The sequence below is a fragment of the Protopterus annectens genome, chromosome 12.part0, assembly GCF_019279795.1.
Source record: "Protopterus annectens isolate FY-2018-M chromosome 12.part0, PAN1.0, whole genome shotgun sequence".
Classification (NCBI taxonomy): Eukaryota; Metazoa; Chordata; order Ceratodontiformes; family Protopteridae; genus Protopterus; species Protopterus annectens.
Genome location: NC_056746.1, coordinates 1168480347 through 1168507258, shown reverse-complemented (window position 1 = coordinate 1168507258; position 26912 = coordinate 1168480347). Strand labels below are relative to the sequence as shown.

At 36.3% G+C, this 26912-nt stretch overlaps 1 protein-coding gene across 1 annotated transcript in view; it reads right to left on the bottom strand.

The window, feature by feature from the left end:
• Positions 1-448: 448 nt before the first annotated feature.
• KIAA1755 (KIAA1755 ortholog) overlaps positions 449-26912 on the bottom strand; it is a 986731-nt gene continuing 960267 nt past the window's right edge. Inside the window, exons 22-24 of the mRNA XM_044090195.1 lie at positions 25939-26177; positions 15560-15640; positions 449-1907 (exon numbers count right to left, since the gene is read on the bottom strand). Coding sequence (XP_043946130.1) covers positions 15596-15640; positions 25939-26177 — 284 coding nt within the window. The 3' untranslated portion in view covers positions 449-1907; positions 15560-15595. The remainder of the gene's footprint in view (positions 1908-15559; positions 15641-25938; positions 26178-26912) is intronic.

Sequence of the window (26912 nt, the reverse complement as noted above, 5' to 3'; positions counted from 1 at the left end):
AGTTACATAATAATGCGTCCTAAATACTATATTTTCCCAGTTTTGTTTCCATTAAAATGTTGTACAGAAATCTTTCTATATTTGCTTGACTACAGTACCTGTTCAGATGGGAAAATGGGCAGGTATCTTGCTACAGTTTTCATATTCACTAATTTTTTTTGTCAGTTGTTACACAAATAATACTTGTGACTTCTGACTCTGAGGACATTCCACGTCATCACAGGATATGATTCTGTTAGTTCCTTCAAGATTTACTTTCAGACTACTTATTTTTACACAATGATATTTAATACCTGAGCTCTACATATCTAATACCTAGACAAAATCACACACAACAGAACCTGATTTCTGTGTTTTTCTTCAACCATTATATGAGAACTTTACTTCTCCAAGTAGTACCTTTTCTGAAGCTCAACACAAACTATAAGGAAAGATAAGGATGCATTAATTTGTTTAACAAATAAAAGTCTGTCACATATTTTTTATTGCTCACTGTTTTCCAAGTTAACACAGTACACTGAAAATATTCCAGGAGGGTCAAACCCATGTTTCACAGTTTTTTACTATGCTCTGCAGAGCTATTGTAGTTACTGCTATCCACAGTTAAGTATGACAATACACTAGGTGACATAACTGCACAAGATATTTTCTTCAGAATATCCCTTTTACTATTATAGCTACATGGTTAAATAAGATGCAGGAATATGTTTGCCTTTCTTTGACTCTCTCTTCATGGCTACCTGAGCACAGCTCAGAAATCCTAGGCAGGCGACAATAAAACCAGTAAGTAAAGTAGAAGGACCTTTTATATGGTAGAAAACAAGAATCTTGAGTTCTTTTATTTTTTTAAAGTGTCAAGAGTTGTGCAGTATGGTAACTTCCTTGATTGTCTTACATTACTTTAACAAATGTTTTCATTTTACCTGCAGAATGTCACTTCTCTTTTGGCACTCATGATCAGTACCGTATTTGGGGAGCACTTATAAAGAATTATAGTTAAAATACATGTTTTACATTATAGTTACACACTATTTACATTTCACGTCATTCTAGGATGATTACTTAATAAGCAGTATGAAGTCACAGTGTCCACCCCTAGTTCTGATGTTGGACAGATATTCACAGACTTACTGCTGAAGTAAACATTTCTCTGCTGAATTTTATCAATATTGTTATCAGGCTGATGAAGAAAAATATATTTCTGTAATGTTACAACAAGCATCTCAGGCTGTTAAATGAAAGATGTTCTTCTTGGAAGCTGAATGACCATAAGACAATGATGACAATTTGAAGAAGCAGTTGTCATGGGAGATGGTTACTGTTTACATTTTTTATACTCTCAGAGGTCTTTTGTCCAGCAGGTAACATGTCTTAATCAATTACCATTCAAATACAGAACTTGAATCTGTAATTTATGGCAACTTGATTTGAAAGAGCAAAGCTCACAATGTCACAATGGGTTTCAAATGTACACAGCTAGGTGCCTGCCATTTCATGGAGAGGCAGCCAATGTATCTTTTAGTAAATATGTCCAGTGTTGTTTAGCAGATGGTTTGCCTGCGGTGGGTTAAAGGAAGAAGAAGCCAGTAAAATTATTGCAGAGTAATGCACATCTAGAAAAAATGGACTGTATGTTCTGTTTGAATAATATTTTAGTGTTTCATACTCTTAAATTGCATTTTTTTAGAAATGCTTGCCTTTTTTAGTCATTAATTACAAGGTACATCTGAAACCATGTAGGCTAGTTACTTTTCTCCTTAATCAAACATTATGGAAATATTGCTTTATCTTGGAGGACAGCAAAAGCTTTTTCTATCATAAATATGAACATGCTGTCTGGATAAATCTTCTCTGGGTCCTTCACATGCTTTGATCATCATGGTGATGAGGAGCCACTGAAACTGCACCTACAAAACATAGAACATATAGTATAATAGTTACTTTTACAGAACTCATAATTAATAAACCTACCCTGCTTCTCATTAATATCGCAAAACAAATGCTAGGATTTTACTAAGCGAACTGCATTAACTATAAATGCTGATAATTTACAGCTACTGTTATAGGAATGATACACATTTCACATAAGCGTGTCCAAAAAGAAGAGATTTCAGACTGCATCTGATGCACTTAACTGACTTTGAGCAGGAAGAATCAAATATTTTGTAAGTGAACTGAAGTAAGCATGAATGTAGATTGCTGCAACATCACGAGATACAAACTAAAATGTGCGTTTGTACACACGGTTAGCAGATTTAAATGGATTTAAGAGAAAGGGATAGAGGACTGTGCTCATTTAAGATGTGTTTCTCCTGAGGTTTATTTTTACTTAGTGTTATTACACAAAGCATGTTCAGCGAATTGACACTTAACTGCACAAAAGGATTTAATGAAGTGTTCACAATTTAAATATACGCACTGATGAAGCTAAGCATGTCTTCAAAGATGAAGCTTCCAACTGAAATGGGTTTGTGGGTTACTGTAGCATGTGGAATAAAAACTCAATTTCTTTTTCATCCAACTATGGAATATGAGACAGATAAGACATGATATGCTAAAATAAAAATATTTTTATGAATAGGTAGCAGTTAATGAAATTAGCATGTATGTATTTTTTAAGGTAGAAAACCTGGTGATAGACATTTTTTCATATTCCAAAAATTTCTGATGATAAAAAAAATTCTATAAGAGCCATAGTGCCAGCTGAGAACTCCTGGTTAGAATCTGTATCCATATTTGTGGATGTAGTTTTAAAATATTTGGATTTTACATGTCCATCTATTTTAAGGGTCACATTTCATTTTAAAGAAAAATTAAGTAGATTAACACTAAGAAAACGAGTATATTTAATGAGCATTACATACATACATACAAACAAATATTTCGAGCACAGGCATTAATGCCCTTCTAGCCTGCTAATATACCAACACAGTTGTTCCCATAATATGCGTCCAGGCTGTTCTTACAAACATCTAAACTAGTATTTGCTTTAATGTAATTTGGTACTCTATTCCATGCATCAGCTGCTCTGTCAGGGAACCAGTTAGTACACTTCTCATTCCTACAGAATCTTCTACATAATGTGTCTGATGATTCTCTAGTACTTTTTGATAACCCCAAACATTCCCAGAGGTAGTTGTCTCTAAATGCTCTATATACCTGAATAAGATATCCTCTTAGATATCTGTAAGAAACACTGTGCAAGTTCAAATATTTTAGTCTTTCATAACTTAAATGTTCACATCCATGGATGCCCTTGGTATATTTCTTGTTCCCTTTCCAGTTTACTCATGCTTGTTTTCTTATAAAGTTACCATATTGTTATTCCATACAGAAGTGTAGGTCTAATGTAACTAACAAACGATGACTTCATCATTTGTGATTTCCTAGACTTTATAAATCTTTTTATACAACCTATACTTCTATAACTATCATTAACCAATTGGTTGATATAATTAGAAAAACTCATATCTGGATCTACCCATATACCCAGGTCCTTAAATGAGTCTACAGTCTGAATCACTGTGTGCTGTATTAAATATTCACCTTTCAGTTTATGTCTCCCAAACCTCATATGCATAGCTTTTGATGTATCTATCATTATATTTTTCTCCTGTGCCCAAATGGCCAATGTAATCAAGTTCATTTGCAGACATGCCTTATCTGTAACACATGTAATCAGTTTACCCAATTTCAAGTCTTCAACGTACAGACTGTAGAACACCTCAGATGAAAAGGATAGCTCTGAAAGATACAATCTGTACAAGTAAAGGCCTAGGACAGAGCCCTATGGGACACCCTGACTGTAACCAAGAATTTTACCTGTCCAGTTGCTGTATGATACTTGCCATGTCCTATTTGTAAGCCATGCAGCTATCCATCTTATCAAGAGTACATCGATACCTAGTTGTTCTAATGTACTGATCAGTGTTTTGTGTATGACAATGTCAAATGTTGAAGTTAAATCTATATAAATTATATAACAACACAATGTTTCATTCATAGCTGTTATTATATTGTTATAGAACATCATGTTACAGATGGTAATAGGTCTATTTTCCACATATGCATGCTGATATATGGTTTCAAGTCCCATCTTTTCCAGTTCTGACAATAACTTATCCAATATTACCTTCTCCATTATTTTTCCACAACATGAAAGTAGACTTTAGGGCCTATATGACTCTATGTTTATCCTACTCTCCTTTCCCTTAAAGGTTTAATAAGTACACGTCTCCAATCTTGAGGAATCTCCCCATATTTACACAACCTAGTAAATAATAGTTATAATGGTACTGCAAATTCTTGCTGACGTGTTCTCAGGTCATTATTACTAATTCTGTCTCCTCCCTGTGCTTTGTTTGGATCCAGTTTGCACAGTTCTTTTTCAATATAATCTAATTTGATTTCAGTTATCTGAAGTTATCTCGATGTCACTAGGACAACTTATCACCCTCTTTGTCAAGTCAAACTGCTTTGCATAAGATTTTGTAAATATATCTATAACCTGCTGTGTTTGAGAATAAATTTTAGAATCTACACACATTTTACTAATTTAATTGTATGCCTTTACTCCTTCCACATATTATATAGCTACAAAATGGGTTCCTATTACGCTCAGTATCTTTATATACATTTTCTTCAATTTTTTCTTGATCTTGTCTCACACTATGCTTAATTTGTTTTTCTAGCTTGTTTATTTCAGTTTTCAAAGTTGTAGTTTGACCTCTGTTCCATTTCTTATATGTTTTTATCTCTGGCCATAATCAAGTCTCTTGTTCTCATGGGGAAACATTCTCCTAGATCCTGATGTGGGCCTAGATCCTGATGTTAAACTTTTTTTTATTTTTGCCATTCAAACATTTTCTCTTTCAAAACGTTTGACATTCCTTCTGCAGTGTTTCCACTGAACGCACCGCTCTACGTAGTTTTACATAGGGACTGTTTTGCTTCCATATTCTCGTTATTATCATCTGTGCATTGGTCTAGATGCCAGTTTGGCAGAATTATCTAGCAATAAAGTAACCTTTATAATGCCACAGCATATCAGTGGTGGTAATACATGGACATGAAGTAATGATGATTAGTTTAAGAACACAAATAATGTCTAGTATGTTCCGTTCCCTGGTAGTTTTTTTTTACAGTTCGAACCAAACTGTTCCTGAACATACATTGTGAATAATTTTCTTACTAATGTTGTTGAATATAGCAATAACCCACGCCTGGGTGTGGGTAATGCTGGATTTACCCACGGTTGGCATGGTTTGGTCACGAGGGCGAAGCCCGAGTGGTACAAAGCCAACCGTGGGTAATCAGCATTACCCACCAGGTGTTATATATATAATGACATTATTTAAGAAAAAAAAAAATTACTTTTCTTAAATAATGGCATTGTATAATGCCTCCTTGCTGCCCTTCCACGGCTGTCTGGTATTCTGCGGCAGTTCTTATGTACTGCACATGTGTATGCCTATGCAGTACATCAGAACTGTGGGCAAAAGCAACGGAGAAAGCAAGATCGCCGTTGCTTTTTACAAACTGTTTTCGCTATGTTAAATGGGTTTAACATAGCGAGATAGCTTTAAAAAAGCAACAGAGAATCTCCGTTGCTTTTTTTAAAGCTGTCTCGTATGTTAAACCCATTTAACATAGCGAGACAGTTTTGAAAAAAGCAATGGAGGAAGCAAGATCTCCGTTGCTTTTTACAAACTGTTTCGCTATGTTAAATGGGTTTAACATAGCGAGACAGCTTTAAAAAAAGCAACAGAGAATCTCCGTTGCTTTTTTTTAAAGCTGTCTCGGTATGTTAAATCCATTTAACATAGCGAGACAGTTTTGAAAAAAGCAGCGGAGAAAGCAAGATCTCCGTTTCTTTTTACAAACTGTCTCGCTATGTTAAAGGAGTTTAACATAGCGAAACAGTGAGAAAAAAGAGTTATAGTAATGGAAAAAGTCCGGGCGACTGGACCTTTTTCCATTACTATAACTCTGATTTACAACATGCACACTGACCAATCAGCATGCACGTTTTTAAATATTAATGGGGGGAGTTGTATAATCATTATTATTTCACTCATTGTCTGGTAAATTTAAGTCCCCAGCCACTATTATTCTTCCCTCCTCTGTTTCATCAAGAAATGTATGAATTCCTCTAGGTCATCAGCACTTAACTTTGGTGGTCTATATACTCTAACAATTGTTATATGTTCCAGGGTTGTCTTTATTATCACAGTTACACAGTCTGTAGTACTGGTGCTATCACTGAACATGTAATAAGCACGTCTTATAACTAACTTTAATCCCTATCATAACACCTCCACCTGATTTTTTTGTTAGAACGTTTGTTATAGTAAAAACATTTATATCCTGACAGAACTGGTTTCCAGTCATTGTTCTTTAACCATATTTCACAAACAATAACAACATCAATCTTGTGGGAACATAGCATATTTTTCCATAAAGAAAACTTTATTATTAATGTTCCAAGCATTAATAACCATCAGAGATGCATCAAATGTTGCTATCTGTAAAATGTTAAATTTTTCTGACCTGGCAAAAATACTGCCTAGTGTTTGTCATGTATTGCAAAATATCTGCTGTAAAAATTGTCTTCTCTGATCTTGACAAGTGCTGTCCATCCTGTCTAAACACGTGTGCCCAAAACTAGGCTCAGATTCCCTACACCTGCCCATTTAAATTAAATCCATATCTCTGCCTTCATTTTAAAAGTAAAGACAAAAATAGTAAGCAATCTGACAATTTTGAGCAGGGTTTATGATAACTGGGGGGGGGGGGTAAGTAATGGGACACCAGAATGGCTGTGGGAGGTGGATGGGGGTTGTACTCCATTCCCCTGCCTATGGCCCCATTTGACCATGATATGCCTCTGATTATATATCATTGGTTTTCTTAGAGAATTTTTAACATAACAAACTTTAATTATAACCAGGTTAAAAATGAAGCAACCCCAAAAAGCAATGAAGAAACAAAAAGCACATTTACATATGTGTACATACAGGAATGAAATGACTGTATAATTGATCATTAATGTAACATTATTAAAGAATGACAATACTGCATGCAGGGCATTTCAACTTTATAATGTAGTCAATTAAAACTTTAGATTCAGCTGAAATTTGTGTTCATCAGTCCATTTGATCATTAGAATACCCAGACTACATCAGACTTTGATAACCACATAGTCTGATTTGAAAGTACCCAGCAGAAGAACCTATTTGTGGCCACAACCTTACTTCCCAGTAGCTTTACAATCATTAACTCTGTCCAAATGAGTTGTCATGTACCCTTGCCTCGGCCTGGGCCCCTCCCCCCACTCCATTTGAACAGGTTATCCATTTTTTCCTAGATATTTCTGCCAGATGTCCAGAAATGAAACTTTCCCTTCCCTGTTGGCAGTTTCATCCATTATCCCTCTTACAAGTTGAATAGCGAGGGCTTTCATACACAATGTCACGCAATGTCATCAAGAAAAACAGCAGCGTGTACTAGCTGTTTGTCAAACCATGAGTGCCATCAACACCTGATAAAAATCTTTTATGTAAGATCTGAAGGGAACATAACTAGAACAGACAGCAGTTCTTGTATCTGTGATTTAACTTTTACTAAAATAGAGCGGTGCTGTCCTGTTAACCTCTGGACATTCCCCTGTATCTCCAACTTCTGTTTGACACTTAATAAATGTATGTTGTATTAAGACTGATGAAGGCACTTCCAGGCAAAGATCTTAAAATTCCTGGATTTCATGGTTTGAGGAAAAGTAACACATTCTGCACTAGACTGAATGTGGGACCATGTTATGTACTTTTTTTCCCCATCAATCTCTAAAGCTGTCCACTGACTCCATTTTAAGTTCTTAAATGCTAGTATTGGTTCTGCTAATTGTCAGTTTTGAATCACTGTATGCTATCTAGTTTCCATTATAAATTTCCATATCACAGGTTGTGAATTGAATGGCAACTTGTACATCCTTCAGTTCCCATGCTGTTTCTAGTAGCCCATGTTATACATGACTCCAGGTTTCATTCAAATGGAAGGATTCTTACATAACTCCCAATTCAGCCAAGTGGCTACTTGCCTAATCTGTTCCCTAAAAAGAACCTGGTTTGGCCTACTTCTTTGGGTAACTCCTGGTTCGAATACTCCACTGGGACCAATGTGTTAACCCAAACACAGCATTTTCTTCTCTTCAGCAGGTTCTTTACAACAATTGCAGCTTGCTCCAGAAAATTATGAGACCTGCATCCCAGGTTCCAGTGGTAGCAAAAGCCAATCTACTTCTGTACTCATGTTGCTCATTAACCAGGTAGAATAAATACTTCCAAACTATTCTACCACCTTGAGACTGAAACTGACAGAGGATAAGGATCTGGCACTCACAAACTGTCAAATTATTTCCTTAAAGCCAATCTGTCCCATGCAATTTTGGGTTTAGACTCCTCCCATATAAAATATGTTACTGTAGTACTGACAGATTTTACAAATTCCTTTGGGTGATCTAACAGGAAGGTGTGAAGTCTTTGATGTAAGAAAACAAAGAGATAAATTATTCTGTTGGTCTGTTTATGGCTTAGTTTTCTTTTTTATGTCACAAAGAACAGGAACAAAGAAGTTCAGAGCTTATACTCTTTTATCTAGTTCTACTAAAATTATTTTACATCCCCTTGATTTTGTTTGACAATTCACAATATTTTTTCTTGGGTTTCTTTACAATTCCGACATAGAATACCAAAGTCCTGGTTAAGTCCTTACCATAACAATGCCTATAACTTTCTACAGCTCAAGCTTTTTTAGTCAAATTCATTCATTCCTTTTTCTCTGCTCTGTCCACCACCTTCCCTTATCACCCTCTACTTTACTTTAGGGTTACCACCTGTCCCACTTTGCGAGGGAGAGTCTCTCTTTGGGCAGTTGTGTCCTGCAAAAAAAATTGAAAAAATGAAAAATGTCCTGAGATTTTAGGACAAAAATATTTCTGATATTTTCTTTAATAGTCGCATAAAACAGTTATTTTGTATCTGAAACACCTAAATGTTATAAGAAACTGAAAAATCAACTCAAATGCTACAATAATAAACTTTTATTTTGGCAAAAAAGTGAAGTTCTGTCCTTTGTACTGGCTGTGGATATGTTTTGCCCTGCAAAATCTGACATTTCTACAAAAAATGTCCCACTTTGGGCATTTGAAAAGGTGGCAACCCTACTTTACTTTCCTTGCTAGCTGTAACTGCCACAACACCTAACATATCTTGGAAAATGTCCTGCATATTGCATATCTAAACATCAATCCTGCAAATAATTTTTAGCTACTATATATATTTTACTAAATTATTTGTATTTTTCTATGTTTCTCTAACATATCATTTTAAATACCTGCATGTTATTTGTCTAACTTGTAACTTTTATGGAACTTTTCTCCCCATGTCTCTGTTGAAAAGGGGTGCATGTTTGCTGAGTCAGACTATCTGGGTAACAAATGCAATAAATAAATAAATGTCCATAACATACAACAGGAACATGGTGTTATAGTTCAAGCATTTTTATAAACAATTAATGCAAGGAAGGAAGATACATTTTTAATAGTAAAGTGAGATGAGAATTTTGTCATACTCCCAAGAGTCTGTCAACTCATACGATGTTGTAGCAAATCATACTTATGTGAATACCAAAAGATGTAGGTGAACAGAAGAAACATCAGCTCAGCAACACCATTTTATATGGAGATGCTGTCAGATATTGAATTGAATTTCTCATTATCCGTTTCCAGGCCAAAATGTGTAACCAGTATAGATGCCACTCTGGGCACCCCCTTTTGTATACTTACTAATGTACAATGCAATCAGAGCTGGGGATGGTATGGAGAGAGTTGGGGTGATGGTTCATACTCTTCACATGTATTCACTTTAAATGTTTACTATACATAGCATTAGTGTGGCTGTACTATTATTGCATCATGCAACACACACACACACACACACACACACACACACACACACACACACACACACACACACACACAAAACCACTATATATATATATATATATATATATATATATATATATATATATATATCTATATATATATATATATATATATATATATATATATATATATATATATATGGGATCCGTCAATATGTTCAAAGTTTCACTACTTCGAACTCCACTTCACCGAGTCCACTTGTTCGAAGTAGTAAAACTTCAAACATTGACTTCGGCAGTCATACTACAGCGCAGAATGGGAATATTCCCTTTTCTCCACTGTAGTGCGATCTCAGAGTTGGTATATTTAAGTAGGGGGGTGTGGGGTGCCCCCCCCTGCAAAAACATGTTTTAGTGTTTTTTTGTGGGGTAGCCCAGGGAACTAGACTTCAGCAAAAGTGCACTTTTGTTTAAGTTGACTTTCGCTGAAGTGTAGGGTCTATTGCTCTATTTCGAAGAAGTGTATTTTCGATGTAAAGCAGTAGACCCATATATATATATATATATATATATATATATATATATATATGTATGTATACATAAATATATATATATATATATATATATATATATATATATATATATATACACATTAAGTTCAGTTCCATATATACCAAGTTCAGTTCAGTGAAATGAGATTCAATGAAATGAGTTTTCAATAATTTGTGTTTTCAGCGAAGTGGTTGGGGTGAAATGAAATTCAGTGAAATGAGATTCAACGAAACAAAGTAGACCCATATATGTGTATAAATATATATATATATATATATATATATATATATGTATATATATATATATATATATATATATATATATATATATACACACACACACACATATATATATATATATATATATATATATATATATATATACACACACACACACACACACACACACACATACATATATATGTGTGTGTGTGTGTGTGTGTGTGTGTGTGTGTGTATGTTTTAGTTATTTATTTATATATGTGTATGCTTGTTTGCTGGTGTGGGAAAACTGATCAAAAACACCAATTTCAGGCCCAGCCTGGGTGTACGGAAACAACAAGCAATCAAGTGTCTTAATGCAATAGGTATTAAAAGTATTTGAAATACATATAAATACAAAATATAAGCAGCAACAAACTTAGTTTGAGTTACAGTGTAACAACATATAAAAAAAGTGAGTAGTCAGACAAGAGTTGATAAAGTAAAGAAATTTATGTACATATTTCCTCCAAAAGGCTACAAATAATCCAACATTCTAGATCTAGATTAAACAACCAGAATGATTAAAACACGCTCAATCTAATAAAACAGACACTTTAATACACTAATAAAACAACAAACATAGCCACTTCAACTGATAACTGCTTTCGTTCCTTCAATGGAACTTCTTCAGACTCAGTTTCAACTAGTAAAACTGCATTAAATATCCCTTAAATCAATACTTTAACCCTTTCCTTTTTAGGACTACTTCGTAATTCTCCCATTCATTTAAACCAGGAAAACTAAAAGCATTTAATTTAACCTGCCAACATTATTCTTTCAGATCTAATTCATCTTCTGTGGCTAACCTACTCTTATAACTTATTAGTTGATTTACAACAGAAGACCTAAAATTAACTTGTCCTTTTTCCATTTTATGCTTTTTGAAGACATGCTTAGCTAAACCATTATTTAATAGTTCTATTTCTATTGCCCTCAAGTGTTCATACATTCTTTTATATAACTCCCTATATAAAAAGCAGGGTATAAACTACATATCAGAATGTAAACCACAAATTTAGACTTACAATTATATATGTTACATAATTTAATAACATAATCCCTAGCTGCTATCTCCACCTGATTGTTTTCTAGAACATGAGGGCACAGTTTACATTTATCACATTTAACCATCACTTTTTCTTTTCCATCCTCAATATCTATGCTAGTATTTTTGTAAAAATATTCTTTTAAGTTCTTTCCTCTTTTGGAAACAAAAATAGGAATATCAACTACTATATCTCGCATGCCCTCAAAATTCAACAAAAATTTCCAATTATTTTTAATTATTGATTTTATAATCCATTCATCCACTAAATTCTGTAATACACAGGCCAGTGCACAATTACTAATTTTACCTTCTTTGTTTATTTTAACCTCATAATCTTTATTTCCTCTCTCATTTTAACCTCTTCTAAAACTTCCTTAACTAACGCCATCAGGTATCCCCTATTTAGAAATTTTCTTCCATTTGTTCACACTCTTTATTGAAAAAATACTTGTCTTATGTTAATGCACTTAATCTCAAAAACTGTCCATTCACTATATTCCTTTTTAAACTTTTCTTATGCATGCTATTGTAGTGAAAGTAATTGACACTTTGTGTTTCTTTCTTCACTATCCTGACTTTCAGCCTGTTGGCAGATTTATAAACCATTATGTACATATTTACAAGGGCTGGCTGTACTGTGCAATCAGGGATTACAGCAGCATGAGACAGGTGGGACTAAGTAATGTGGCCAGAAGAAAGGGATTTACACTAACTTTCTTTGACAGCTATGATTTAGGATTTAAAATTCTTAGGGTTGCAATTAAGTACTATACTGGCTTATGGAGCAAGAAAGAATATTATGGAGGAGAAATTTTGCATTGCTTTTTTATCGCAATGAACATTTTTTCACAGATTTGTTACAAATGTATGTCTGATTTAAAATATGGTTACTAGATGTTGCACAAATGAAGTAATTGCTGTAATGCAAAGTCATTCTGCATAGCTATATAATGGCTATGGCTCATTGATTACAATGATTACATTCCAAAGTGCATTGTTTGAGTTTAAAAGTTTCAAACAATGTTCGCATGGATCATGGTCAGCTATTGTTACCACCCCGAGAAGGATTATAATTTTCTCTCCACTCAAGTGCACCAAAGACCTTATACCTAGATCTGAATATGTCTGGTGCAGGCAAAGAGATGCCAAGCTCTAGGCTAGAGAAGATGCTGGGTATTTACTGAGGTCTTGGATAATGAAGGGATTCAGTCAGTTGATGTATGAAAGTACTATAAAGGATAAGATTTTAGATGTTGTCTGAACAAGGGTCAGAAATATCCAGGTGAAAAGTGCTTTTAGTTGATCTTGAGCATGTGGCAGTGTGAGGTACAGTGTAAGAGGGGAGGGTAAGAAACCGGTGTCTGTGAGGTGGCTTTTTTCAGTACACTGCAGTAAGGATCATATTGTTTAGATCCTAAGCCTCAGTCAATGGACACTCACAAATAAGTTCTTAGGCTGATCATTTGGAAAAATGCAGAGTTAAACAGCAATGTTACTGCTCTGGGTTTTTTTAACTGAGCCTGAAGCACTGGTCAGACAACACAACTTCACTACTACAAATGTTGTGGGATGGAGTAGACATGACCACCAAGGGAATGTGCATCAAGATTTTTCTTTAATACTCCAGTAGTTTGTCAAACTTCAGTGTTTCTCTGAACCCCAAGTTCTCAGCAACCTGTATGGAATTGTTCACAAAGACCCTGTACAACCATGTAAATGGCTGTACAGAGGCTCCTGTACCTACTACAGGTAAGCTTAAAACAAGCACTAAAAAAAACACACTGGTGGAAACTCAGCCTTAACAGGGTATATAACAAAAGGAAGAGAGTCATGGCTAAAATCAGAAAGAGCAATACCCATAATGATAAACTAAACAGGAAACTAAGAGGACTAATTAAGTCCAGCAAGGCCAGTTATGAGGTCAAGATACCCTCACAGGTTAAAAACAACCACAAGGCCTTCTACAAGTATATCCAAAACCTTAAAAGAAGCACACATCGGTGTACCACACTGGCAGTTAATGGTGCCACCTTCACTGAGCAGAATGACATAGCGAATGTGCTGCTGACAAATTCAGCTCAAACTCCAGCCCCACCACCCCCACCTCTCCCAAGAAATACCTACTAATATAACACCCCCAACAATTAACAGGGAACAGGTTCTGGTGGTGGTTACTAAGGCCAAAAACATAGTCTCAATGGGCTCCAGCAGCATCCTGGATGCCTCTTAAATAGCTTCAAACATGACCTATCAGGATCACCTGAGTCACTTTTTAACTATAGCTTAAAAACAGGCTTTATACCATGAGAATGGAGGACAGCAATGGTTATCCCATTTCACAAGGGTGGACCCTTGAAACTGCAGACCTATTAAACTGACTAATCCAATATGCAAAGCCATGGAACAAATTATCATGGAAATGATCAACTAAGACATAGGCAACCTTCAAACACTGGCCCTAACACAGTTTGGCTTTGCCAAGGGAAGGTCATGCCTACTAAACCTGGTGGACTTCTTTGAGAAGGCCACCAAGGCAATGGATAAGAGGAATTGCTGCATATCAACTACCTGGATCAGGCTAAGGGGTTAGATACAATACCTCTCTCAGGTATAGTTGAGAAACCTATAAACCCCTACATAGCTAGCTGGATTACCAGCTGGTTCAAACACATGACCCAGGAAGTCAGGATTGGTGAGACCACCTCGACTAAGGGACCAGTCGTCATTTGGGTACCTCAGGGCTCAGTGCTGTGATCACTCCTATTTGACATCTACTTCTCACAGGTAAAGGCTAATGTCAAGGTTCTTTGCCTAACCAAGATCACAGATGAATGCAAATTGAGAGCTACTGCAAGACACAAACATCTTACAACAGGGTCTAACACAGAAATGACTGGCGTCAAAGTTTCAGATTAAAACTTAATGCCAAGAAATACATTATAGTGCCTTTTGGGAACACTGCCATCCAAGCTAATTACTTCATCGAGAAGACACCCTTAAGAACTGACCTGGTAGTAAGGGATCTGAGAATATATAAAGACAGTAATCTGGCCTTTGACCAACATGAGGCCAAGGTAGTAAGAATTCATTCTATGTCACCCAACCTAGAAGTAAGGGTATGGTATCCAAGTCCAAGGAAGTCAAAGTGCCACTTTATTCAGCCCTTATCAGACCCATCATTGAGTATAATGTCCCCTTTAGGGTTTAGAACTTCCTCTTTTCCTCTTACCTGGCAGATACATCCTAATATATCAAATTTGTCTTGTGCATAATGCTTAGTTAAACTATGTTTCAAAAATTATGTCAGTAATCAAAAAAACATAGCACTTTAGTCATTAACAGATACTGTTATTGAAGGATGTTCAGTGCTTCCAGTAGGGTAGAATGTAAAATGGATGCACTTAGTACATCAGAGATGGATTGGGTACATCATATACAGTGAGTACTTTAGCCTAATGCACTGATGGTGCACTAATGGCAGAGCACAAGGGTGCCTGCTGTAATTCTGAGAACAGAAACTGGGCACAGCAGAACTGTCAGACTGTCTTAGTGTACTGAGGAGAATATAGGCTAGGCTTTCAACATCTCAAAATATTCCCCTACTCTGAGACACAATTACATTAGAGTTATAAGTGTGGGGATACAGCTTCCACATCAGGGGTGCACGGGTGCTTTGTCTTGCTGCAAATATACTTTAATCATGTAACTATATTAATATAGTACTACTTTAAGACACCACATTGTCCTTAATGCTTACCAGGTTTAAAAGTCACAGGATCATCAGGAATTCATCTTAGACATCTGTTGAACGACGTAATGGAACCCCACCATCTTGACTCTATGAAGAATTCAAAAACATTTTAGTAGTTGCTGAAGGATTCTAATTATTTGTTATAACTCTGCACCAGAAAAATATTTTCTATTCTTCCTGCCTGACGAATAATACATTGTTTGCTTTTCTGTTGTATGCTTTTCAGGCTGCTGACCCAACAAAGCTGAAAGAAAGCCAGTGTGATGGGGCATACAGTGCAGTTGTTAAGAGTTGATGAAACTAGATAGCTGGAACCTAAAGAAGCCTGGTCTGCCACATCCTAGTGATATTTAAATATATTGACTCAGACTGTGGGCATAGTTAGACTATATGACTATAAACAATAGACCTGCACACAAAAACAACAGTCTTGTTTGCAAGAGCAGTTAACTCAAAAGTATTAAAATTATTCAAGTAACACATGCTTTGTGCAGATGAAAACTTGTAGCAGGATGTCTTAATTATGCATTTTAAGAGTGGAAATCAAACAAGGCTCGAAACAGGTCATGTTAATCCAGCATAGTTATTGCCTGTTTAGCTCAGACCTGAGTTAATACATCATTAAGATTATACATTTATGATGCAGACCTTTTTTCTTGTGGCAGTTTCATTTGTTTTAGTTATTAACTTGGTACTCGTCTTTCTAGCATTAGAATGTATACTGTTGACTGTACACATTTTCACAAGAAACCATACAAGGAGCATTCTTTATCTCATTTAACAGTATGACTTGATTTAATTTAGTGGATATTAATAAAGCTAGTTTCATAAACATTGCTTAAGAACCTGTGTAAGTCATGTGATGTGACTCACTAAGGGACTGCCTGCATGCTGCATTTGCACCAGAGCACTGTACATATTCTGCAGGTAAGAAGTAGACCCTCTGGCTGTCCTGTGCTCTGGAGAATGCTGAAAAGGTGACCCTCCAGCTGTCCTATTCTCTGGGGAGTACTGAGAAGGTGACCATCCAGCTGTCCTATACTCTGGGGAGTACTGAGAAGGTGACCATCCAGCTGTCCTATACTCTGGGGAGTACTGAGAAGGTGACCCTCAAGCTGTCCTGTACTCTGGGGAGAACTGAGAAGGTGATGCAGAGGATGAAACCTGCACTGTCTTACCATGTTTCCATGCTGTGTATTACAGAGCTTTACTTCAGAGAGTAGTTGCTCCCCTGATGAGGAGCAGGAATAGGTGGCTGTGCTATTCTGATGATGGGGTGACCATGGCTGGGTTTATATGCAGTGATGCATGTGCTTGTCACCACTATCCCCTCCTGAAGCTGGTGTGGAACTGACCATGAACATTTTCAGTTTTCTTACAGGACATTTGGGAAGACCTAAATGTGGATGTTCAAGATTCCCTGCATGTCATCAATATAGCAGACCATAAAAAGTGCTTTGCTCACCCCCATACTCACATAAGACTGAATCTTGAGCACATCGTACATTGTTTTGGGGACTTACTCCCCTCCAGTTTGTCTAGTCATGGGGATGGTATATATTAGTTTGCAGTGGTGAGAGTTTGCTACCCACATAGAGAGTTTGCTCTTTGCAAAAAAAAAAAAAAGAAAAACATTTTAAGCTGTCTCATTAGATGTAATATTATAGACAGCCTTTCAGGTTTGTGGATTAAACACTTGTGATATCTGCATTTATGATGCAAAGTTTCATAACAGAAGTGATTCATCAAGTCAAATAGATTAAGATAACACAATTCATACTGAGGTGGTACAGAAGGGTTATAGCACGGCACTGACTCACTAATGAGTGACTTTGGAAATGCACAGTATCAAACTGTCAACAAAAACACTTGTTAACAGTCAAAAGCTATCATGCCCATTTATTGTTAAAATGTAATAAAAATAATGCATTTTTATCATCCTCTCCCATGCAACAATCTTACAAGAGAGAACTCAGCAGATGTGACAACTGTCATTTTTTTAAGATTCAGAGAAAAATATTTTTGCAACTCAAAATTGGGATCAAGAAAAAACTGAAAAGTACTGATATTATGAGCCTATATTTATTCTTGTCTATACAGCTTTATAATTATGGCATTTTCTTCAGTTTGTTAACCCAAAATTTCAATAAGGACATTTCTTTCAAGCACCCAATGAATATGATTGTATCATGTCCAAATCCAGAAAACACATTTCATCTATTTTGTGCACTCATTTGAACAAGACAAATATTTCAAATTCATTTTTTTCATAAACTGAAAAAGATTGGTAAAAAATTGTGCCATAACATTAAAAATTACTATTGTTCACTCTACTACACAGAACCTCAAATTGCTAAACCTTCATTTGTTTTAAGTTACTCTAATCTGATAAGTGTAATTTGCCTTATGGCCTAAGCTATGGTAGAAATGGTTTGTTAGAATCAGCTCCCCATTTGAGTACATTCACTCATTTTCTAGTTAACTGATGTGTCTAACTCAGCGTTAAAAAGGGAGGTAGAGCACATCCTAGCTTGCACATAGCTAATCTTGGATAAGATACTAGTCTGTCATGGGATGCGCGCACACACACACACACACACACACACACACACACACACACACACACACACGCACACACACACACACACACACACACACACACACACACTCACACACAGGGTCTATATTAGATATTCAAAGGTACAAAATCACGAGTACCTTTTAATCGACACAAGTGTCAAATGTCCTCTTGAGAGTACAGCCAGATCATCGATTTATTTCCAAAGGAAATAAATCAGTTGGCCGTTATTTTAAATCTGCCATTTTCCCCACTGTAGTGTGATCTTGGAGTTAGTGTATTTAGTTGGAGGGGGCGAAATCCCCCACTTAATAGTGTTTGTTACATTGTGTCATGGGTTGTTGGACGGTGTGGATGTTCAGTGAAGAGGACGTTCGACAATTATGTGTCAATGAATGGGTATTCGTGATTGTGTATCTTCGAGGTTATAATATAGATTACACACACACACACACACACACACACACACACACACACACACACACACACACACACACACACACACACACACGCGCACACACACACGCACACGCGCACACACACACACGTGCACACACACACACACACACACACACACACACACTCACACACAGGGTCTATATTAGATATTCAAAGGTACAAAATCACGAGTACCTTTTAATCGACACAAGTGTCAAACGTCCTCTTGAGAGTACAGCCAGATCATCGATTTATTTCCTTTGGAAATAAATCGGTTGGCCGTTATTTTAAATCTGCCATTTTCCCCACTGTAGTGTGATCTTGGAGTTAGTGTATTTAGTTGGAGGGGGCGAAACCCCTACTTAATAGTGTTTGTTATATTGTATCATGGGTTGTTGGACAGTGTGGATGTTCAGTGAAGAGGACGTTTGACAATTATGTGTCAATGAATGGGTATTCCTGATTGTGTATCTTCGAAGTTATAATATAGATTACACACACACACACACACACACACACACACACACACACACACACACACCCATGAGGAAACTGAAGACTTGTCAGTTCACCTATATCATGTCTCTGGAATGTGTGAAGAAATTGATGCACCTAGTAAAAATACATGCAGACACAGGAAGGAAATGTAGTCATCATATAGAACCCCCCCCAACCTCAAGCACAAGAATTCTGGACAAAGCCAAAAATAATGGGAGGCAAATGCTCAAAAATAGGGGACAGATTTTGCATTTTGCTTTTATAAACTTATAAAGTTGATTGAATAACAGGTTTTGCACAACATGCATTTTCTGAATAATATGAAATCTGAATCTCAAATGTCTGTCATTATTTAATGACTTCAGTCATCAAGAATTTGTCAGAAAAACACACATTTTGTGAGGGACAGACTGAAAATATGATAAACAAATCTGCATATTCTGTGGAATTCTGGATATTCTGGACATAGAGGTACGTATAAACGGTACCTCAGTTGAGAACCAAATGGCAGAACAGCCAATTGAGAAGCAGCTTCAATGTTAAACACTCTGCCACTCAACAAAACAAATAAATGAATTAAAAATTAAGATATGAAATCTGAGGAATATAGGCAGCATTAAAAAAGGTTAAAGAAAAACAAATAAAACTTTGCTGTGTTGGGACAAAAATAGGTTATGAAAGGATTCTTGAAATGGCTGCAATTGTGATTTAATAACAACATGAAAAAAATGTTGTTTCTAATATTTCAGTTTGAAATATTATTTAGGAATAAAGTGTAAGACAAAATATTATAAAGATAAAAATGATATAAAAATGTTCTGGTGACATAGAAAGGTAAAGCCCTGATTATGACTAAAGTGAACCGAGATCAATTAGCAGCTCAGTCATTGGATGGATTTGGTGAGGAGGATGTGAATTCCAATTGTGTGTGTGTGTGTGTGTGTGTGTGTGTGTGTGTGTGTGTGTGTAGGGGGGCAGCAGTCATACATTCATAATCCATTGCAGGAGAAACCGAATTATGGTGCACATTTTGAGGGAGAACTTCCATCTCATAAAACAATCATCAGTAGGTGAACAGGAGCATGACTTAGGGGGAAAGTTATTTTGGGGTCCCTGTAGTGACATAAGTAACTCATCATCCCATCCAAGGAGTTGGGTTAAGCCTTATACATGCCCACATTTGCTGGTAGGGGTGCAAGCAACCCTCACAACTGACTGTGATGGCTACTCCAGATGGCTCCTCCCCCACATAATCCCTGGGTAATTTCCTAGTATGTGGGGATGAATGGACAAACTCTGATTGGGACAGACTTGTCATTCAATGGGCGGGGGGGGGTGGGGGTCAAAAAGCACCTAGAAATTTGTACATAAAATATAAAATAGCAACATTCACTTTGTTTTTTTTAGTTTTTAGCTCATTCTCCCCCAGTGGATCTCTAAAAGTTTGCACTGACCTCCAATGGGTGGAGCTTAAACTTTTTGATAAAATCAAATTACATCCTCTCATTTCAAACAAATGTTCATATCTCTGGTACCATAGGACATACCTCTCAACCTCTAAGTGAAAAAAGTTGGACAAAGACAAAGATAATGGGGTGAGAAAGGCTCAAAATCAGGGGCAAACTTTAAGTATTGCTGTTATATACTTAGAAAGTTACAAGAATGACAGGTTTTAGATTAGCAAGCATTTTCTGAAGGATATGAAGTCTGAAACGCAAACAGTTGTCATTATTTAGTGTCATCGGTCTTCACTGATTTGCCAGAAAACCATAAATGTTAAGAGGAATAGACCAAAACTCTGTGGCAAAAAATCTGGACATTCCAGATATTTCAGGTATGCCAGAGGAACTTTTTAAAGAAGTGTAAATAGCCAACTCATCAGCACAAACTATTTCTTATAGTGGCAGAATTCTTTAGTTTCTATATGTCTTAAACTAGATTTTGTAAGTCACAGTAAACACATTAACTATTAAGTTTGTAATATTTCATAATTAACTTAATATCTCAGCAACCACTGAGGGGTTTGAGTCAGAAATAAATTTAAAGAAATGGACTTTGTACTGATTAAAAGGAAGAATACAAGAATTATTCTGAGAATGATGGCATCAGAAGTGACGAATGTAATGAGTGCATACCACAAGGGTCACTTCTGGGAATATTGTCTTTAGTTTGTATGTTTCCGACATATCTAGTAATGTGGCAAAGAAAATGAATCTTAATGTGGCTTACACAAACAGATATTGAACTGTAAAAGATGGGTGCATGAGTCTAAAGAAACATTTAGCTGATATGAATATGTGCGTGGAAATGGTAATGACTTTTACAGAAAACTAATGGAAGATATTTGGGACATTAGTAGTATCATTAGGGGTGTCGCATGGTACTTTTCTGCGCAGCTACAGCTCCTTCATTTTTGCTTACATATACTCTATTTTTTTATTTAAATTTAAAAATTAGTAGTTTTAATCCATGAACTGCTGGAGAAAAAACAGTGGACTCTCACAGACTGTAGCCTGTACTGCTTATGTGCGTATTTCCAAGTGCCCTTAAAAATGCTGGGCTGCTCATTAAATCAGCAATCAAGAAATATGAACAACCAGGGGCTGGATGTGCTGGTAGAATTAAAAGATAACGTACTGGGGGAGGGGCAAACTGCAGGTGGATCTTTGGAATGAATACTTCTAGATGGCAATGAGCCGTAATTGGAGTAAGTTTCTCTGCCTTATGCTCGCTGACTGTCAGACACCATGACCTTGAACTAGAGTAAAATTCTAATCAGGCAATGAAGGAAAGGAGAATGAACTCATTTAGTGGTCTTCTGAGAGAAGAACGAGGTACTTTTTAAAGAAGTGTAAATAGCCAACTCATCAGCACAAACTATTTCTTATAGTGGTAGAATTCTTTAGTGTCTATATGTCTTAAACTAGATTTTGTAAGTCACAGTAAACACATTAACTATTAAGTTTGTAATATTTCATAATTAACTTAATATCTCAGCAACCACTGAGGGGTTTGAGTCAGAAATAAATTTAAAGAAATGGACTTTGTACTGATTAAAAGTTTGGGAAAGAATGTGTGGAACAGAAGGGTTAAAAATGGACAAATTGGAAACAAGCATGACATCATGAAGAATATCATGATCTAAGAAGGGACTGCTTTGAGATCATCTAAGCTACCCCTGCATTCACTGGAAGAACTAATTGAGAAGAATTTAGGTTAGCTATAGAAGCAATCCTTACGAAAGGAGAAAGTACAAGAAGGTCAGAAGAGTTTCATTGCAATACCTCTGGACAAAGGAGGGTCCAGAAGGAAGAACGCAAACTTTTGGCTACCTGACCTCATCTTCATTTCATGGTAAGCTGACAGAAAGGAGCTCATTTCAAATGAGCCTGATACAGTTCTGGGAGTGGGAGACAGCAGTGGTGAACAGAAAGGATGCCGTTATCCTGTCAAACAAATCCTCAAAAGATTGATGGGGTGGCTGTGCGACAAGAATAGTAAACTGTATAAAGGTCTGGTGAGGGTAAAGAACAGGATGGTGAGGGGAGAGTTAACAACAAAGGTGAGAGTCTGTACTGAACCCCATCCTGGTCACCTTTTATACCGGCTACTCTCTGCAGTCAGATCACAATATCAATGTATTTACAGGTAACATCAACAAAAAAGGCAATTGTGGGCAGGGTGACAACTTGCAAACAAGATGAGGCTATACCCAGGAAGTGTACTTCTTACTAGCAGCTAAAATTCAATACCAATAGTGTAAGGTGATAAAATTCAATACCAAAAAGTGTAAGGTGATGCACCTTGGAAGCGATAACCATGAGAAGGATTGTAAATTAGAAGGGGTATTTGTTAAGAATATATGTGCTGAGAAAAAAATAATGGCATAGCAATCACCTCAAAATGAACCATTAGAACTAGAAAGGAGGGGATAAGGCTAAAAAGACACTGGGTAGTGTACTTAGGTGTTTGGATTCTAAAACTGAGGTTGCAATACATGGCCTTGTCAGACTCCTGACCCACCAACTACTGTGTGCAGTTCTGGAGCCCATTTAAAAAGACAGAAATAAGGTCTAAAGAGAAGATACAGAAGACGGCAGCAAGGATTGTCAGATGGGTAGAAAGGATAAATTGTGAGGAAAAGCTATTATGCTCTCCAGAAGAGATAAAAGGAGAGACATTTTACAGGTGCACACAATTTAAGGTGGAAAGATGAGAATACTTCTAAAGAGAAATGGTAGGAGGGGTTATTCACAACAAAAACGAGATAATTAGTGGAGAATTAGAGTAACATAACAGAAGACATTATAAGAAATAATACAAGAACAAAATTCATGATAACATGTAATTAATAGAGAAATGGGGGAGGGTCAGCAGCTTCAAAATGCTAGCTTCACCATATAGACCAAAACTATGGAATTTTGTTCTCCTCTTATTAAAATAAATGCATGTTGGTAATATTTTGAGACCTAGCTAGCAAAAATGGAATGCTGATCCCCAGCATTTGGAACATCCCAGTCACACTTATATTTATTTTTTGCTAATCATTTCTTTAATGTTCATACCTTTACAAAATAAAAATAAAATCTGTTAAAAGAATCACTAAGTACATATTCTCCTGAAAGTTATTGTTAAAATGACTTTTTCAAGTTACATGCCTGAATCTATTGGTCATTAATTGTTGACATGCCAAGAATATTATCTGAGTCGTTACCTTCAGCAGGGTAGCATTCATTCCTTACATTGTGTATTTTCCACAGTTTTAGTATTCCTATTACATAGACTTTAGTGTTGAAGTGTCATTTATATAAACCATCGGTATGACCCAGGTCATGTCTGTAAAAAAAGTCTGAGGTCTAGAACATTTACTTATTTATTAAATAAACAAAATAAATCCACATCATTGTGCATTTGGCCTGACTATGCAATGAGCCCTTCCATATAACAGCAGCTGGCCACTGGCTAAACATTAAGAATGTACTTAATCTGTTGTCTCAAACATTTCTCTGGAAATAAGTGTTTTGAGAAAAAAAACACTAGTTTAATAATTTAAGTGAATGTTCTATAATTCATGCAGACTGGCCCTCAGCCACAGTTAAAAGTGATTTTCATTTGTGATTTTTGGACTTGCAAACATGAACTGGCAGTGAATCAGTGAACTAAAATGCAAGCATGTAGCCTAATTAAATAATGAGTGATACGATTGTTATTACTCACCATCATATGCCAGAAGGAAAGGAATGGAAATAATTGTTACATGTGACAATCTCCATACATGTGACAATCTCCATACCCTTATCTGGATCCCACTAAACAGAGTCAGTCCCCAGGCTCAGCATGTTCGCCTAGTTTATACATTTTCTTCCAGCACTCTGAAATTGCCCCCTTTCTGCCATGAAAAGCCACAAGATGTTGACAGTTTCTCTCCTTCTTCCCATGTTATTTTTAATGCTACACACTAGTAATAGCAAAAGCAAGGAGAGAGGCAAAAAGTACCTCTCCTGCTGCCAGATTGCTATATTGAAAATTCTATGTTATGGTGAATAACTCACATAAAAATAAACACGAACAGCAACAATGGCAGTGAAGGCAGCTAGCGCAAAACAACTGTTTATTAAGTGCTTTCTTCACAAAAAATGAACTACTTCAGAATACATTAAACATACACTCTTCACTTTAGATACTGCTAAAAGCCATCATGTAAATAAGTCAGCTATCATTTCAAATATATCTAAAATATGTAAATTATAATAATAATTATTTGCTAAAATCAAACCTGCGTACCATATTGCTATAACTATCAGTATGACATATAATGCTTAATTCATTTTACATTTTCTTGTCTTCAGAAAACATTTAATATTAACTGTGGCATTCAGCCCCGGGGTTTTTATCAGCTTTTAACCTAAGCCGCCATAGAGTTTCCTTTAACTCTACAATATTTTAAAAATCTCCACCTATGAAACAAGAGTTTCAGTTTCTCTGGAGTAAAAAAAAAAAAAAGATAAGAGTTTTATAATTATCCTTTAAAGAAACCCATTTTAAATAACAAAATTTTACTCACTGCGGTGAGAATGGCTCCAAGTCATACAGTGGTAGCCTTCTCCTCCTGGAGGACCTACAAATGGAAGTATGCATGTTTAAAAAGGGGTTTAGCATCTCATGTTGGGTGCAACCATGAACAGAAGTCTAAGCCAGGCTGTCAACTTGGGGCATTGCACTGCCACTACCCCTGTGGTTGGGCTCAAGTGAAATCCCACTGTCTTCATCTCCTACTCTGAAGGCCATGCATTTCTAAGAATTTATTTTCTGCCCAACCATGCTGCTGCAAGGATGTCTTACTTCATTACCCTCTCCTTCCCTGGCTGTCCTCTACCCCTTAGTACTACTTTTCTGACTATGGAGTTTCCACCAGGAGTTGTTTCATTTTGTTCTTTGTTTCCTGCCATCCCCCTGTACATCCTAACTATGGCATTTCACAACATCTTTGTTCTTTTCTCTTGAGTGTGACTGTGGAGGAATCAAACCCTGCCACAGCAGTATATCATGGACAAAGAGACATGTTCATGTGCTTCTGCTTCAGCATTCAGGCCCCCCTAAACCTACTGTAGCTAAGCTGTTCCTCAGTCATTTAGTGCTGGTAGCCGTTATTTGGAACCTGAAGTCCCCCAGTTCATGACTGTCATGCATGGATAAGGTGGCTTTCTGCCGCATACAAAACCTTGTATCTTCCACAACAAACTGTAAAAGACTGCTGTTCTACAGTCATTACAGAGCACCACTCCACTCATGACTGGATGTGGTCCACTAAATTCATTTCATGTGCTTGCTTTCTGACTTTTAGTTCAACTTCAGATGCAGATCTCCTCACCTTTACCAAGGGCTGTGTGGATGGCTCTTGTCCTATGTCTGCCTTTGGTACCACTCCAGAGTCCATGTGTTTTGAGACAGGTGCAAAAGAAGGAGAGTGATGCTGGTTCTGGGGATGTCTGCAGAGCACTGATGTTGTAGATGAGGTTTCATCTGCATCGCCTAGGATCAGAGACAGGCAGCTGGGCTCCGAACTGCTGAATCCACTAACACTTTCTCCAGAAGATTCAGAGCTGTCCACTGTAGAAGAAATGGTACACACAGCATTTATTAATTTTGATTTATGTGAATTTGGTAGCTGGGATAGAACACTGACCCAGTGGATCTTTACAGATTCAGCTTGGGTGCACAAAAGAAATATACAGCAAAACATTATGCATCAGAGTTAATATATATATATATATATATATATATATATATATATATATATATATATATATATATATATATATGTGTGTGTGTGTGTGTGTGTGTGTGTGTGTGTATATATATATATATATATATAGTTATATAAGAGTTTGTCTATATATATATATGTGTGTGTGTGTGTGTGTGTGTGTGTGTGTGTGTGTGTGTGTATCTATATATATATATATATATATATATATATATATATATAGTTATATAAGAGTTTGTCTATATATATATGTGTGTGTGTGTGTGTGTGTGTGTGTGTGTGTGTGTGTGTGTGTGTGTGTGTGTGTGGGTGCATGTGCGCATGTATATCAGATTTATCTGATTAGCAGATAATGAAAATAGAAAGATATGGACAACCACAAATATATATATATATATATATATATATATATATATATATATATATATATATATATATATATATTAGTATATACAGAGACCAATGGCTTTCTTGGGAGTATAGAGGGAGTACAAAGGTCATAGTTCAAATGAAGAGAAGGACATCAAGATGGTGATCAATGAGTGGTGCTACATAGGAAGGGGCTGGACAGGGGTGAT